The sequence below is a fragment of the Lupinus angustifolius genome, chromosome LG06, assembly GCF_001865875.1.
Source record: "Lupinus angustifolius cultivar Tanjil chromosome LG06, LupAngTanjil_v1.0, whole genome shotgun sequence".
Taxonomy (NCBI): domain Eukaryota; kingdom Viridiplantae; phylum Streptophyta; class Magnoliopsida; order Fabales; family Fabaceae; genus Lupinus; species Lupinus angustifolius.
This window is the reverse complement of record NC_032014.1, coordinates 19,237,177-19,238,607: the sequence shown is the minus strand read 5'-3', so window position 1 is coordinate 19,238,607 and position 1,431 is coordinate 19,237,177. Positions and strand designations below refer to the sequence as shown.

At 31.3% G+C, this 1,431-nt stretch overlaps 1 protein-coding gene across 1 annotated transcript in view; it reads right to left on the bottom strand.

The window, feature by feature from the left end:
• The window catches only part of LOC109350513, a 1,379-nt gene continuing 579 nt past the window's right edge, over positions 632-1,431 (bottom strand). The window contains exons 3-4 of the mRNA XM_019591745.1: positions 1,119-1,322; positions 632-727 (exon numbers count right to left, since the gene is read on the bottom strand). Coding sequence (XP_019447290.1) covers positions 632-727; positions 1,119-1,322 — 300 coding nt within the window. The remainder of the gene's footprint in view (positions 728-1,118; positions 1,323-1,431) is intronic.

Genomic DNA, 1,431 nt, shown 5'->3' with positions numbered 1-1,431 from the left:
ACTCTAATGGATATTCATAACATTAATTAATTTAAAACATGAGTATTTGTTACTCTAAATTTGGTGAACCAAAATACAGACTTATGTTCTTGAAAGTGGCAAGCATCACTCCATAAGCCACTACACTACTAGTCATATCATATACAGTTATATCCATTACTGTTTAAAAAAATATAATCATAATCCAAAATAGGAAATCTTGATTCATTCCCATCTATACTGTATGCGGAAAATTGTCTTCCAAATGATTTTGCTGCAAATAGAGAAGTTATAATATTGTTAGCTTATATATGAATGAACATCAAGTTTTTCCAAAAATAAATATGTTAAAGTAGAGTTTGATATTTATTATATAATTAGATTTTAGTCTTAACCATGTTACAATCATGATGATAGAAATAAATAAGAAATTACCTTATCATTATTTGGAACATGTGTCGATGTAGAAGTACCCGGTGTTGATAACATTGTTGCTAATGCCTCCACATCTACTCCTGAGTTGTTTTGATTTATGACATTCCTTAGCAAAATTTGAATTTTTTGTTCCATTGATGACATTTCTTGCATATGTTTTGCCTCCATTTCCTCAACTTCATCATTTAACAATTTCAATTCATCTGCATGATTTTTCTCAATTTTTACTATTTCTTCTGTTCTTTTCAAAAGGGTGGGTGTGGTAACTCTTCCATGACACCGAACTCTTCCAGGCTTTTCTTTCACTCATTTCCTATATACAATAATACCAAAGTCGATTCCAATCATTCAAATCATACAGCAGTTTAGTCTTCTAGACAAATCATGGGGTGCCCTTGGCACGCATGACGCAACTATTTTGTGTCAATTTCAATTACAACTATTTTGTGACAACCTCAAACACTATCATGTACTGCAAGGATTTCAACAATTGTATTCCTAGTCCTAATGCATAATATGGAACATACAAACAGACCAAGTAAAAGTAGTTAATTCACTACTATGCTTCGGTATTATACTCATGTCACTCTTAAATAAGGTTACTCAAGTTAATTTGTAGTTTGTTGGTTGTAATAGTCTAATTTCACTCAACTATTTGTGCAATGTATGACAATTTAACATCAACTAAAGTTTAATAATCTTACTTGAATATTTCCAAGACTCCAATATCTTATCAATTCCTTAAAGTGTGATTCTGGAATGTCTTTGGGACGATTTTTCAGGCGCTCATATGTGGTTTTATACTTGCTAAAATGTTCTTCCTTGATGGCGCATTTGTGTCGTCTCCAAGCATCATTTAGAATAGCGAATACAACTTTTTTTTCTACATCTGGAATGATGTATTTTTGCTACAATGAAAAGAAACATAATTATAAAGATCTAAACGCACATGCAGGAACACAAATTAAAAAGCACAACTTCTAAACTAATACCTTGACATAAGCCCATATGAGATCT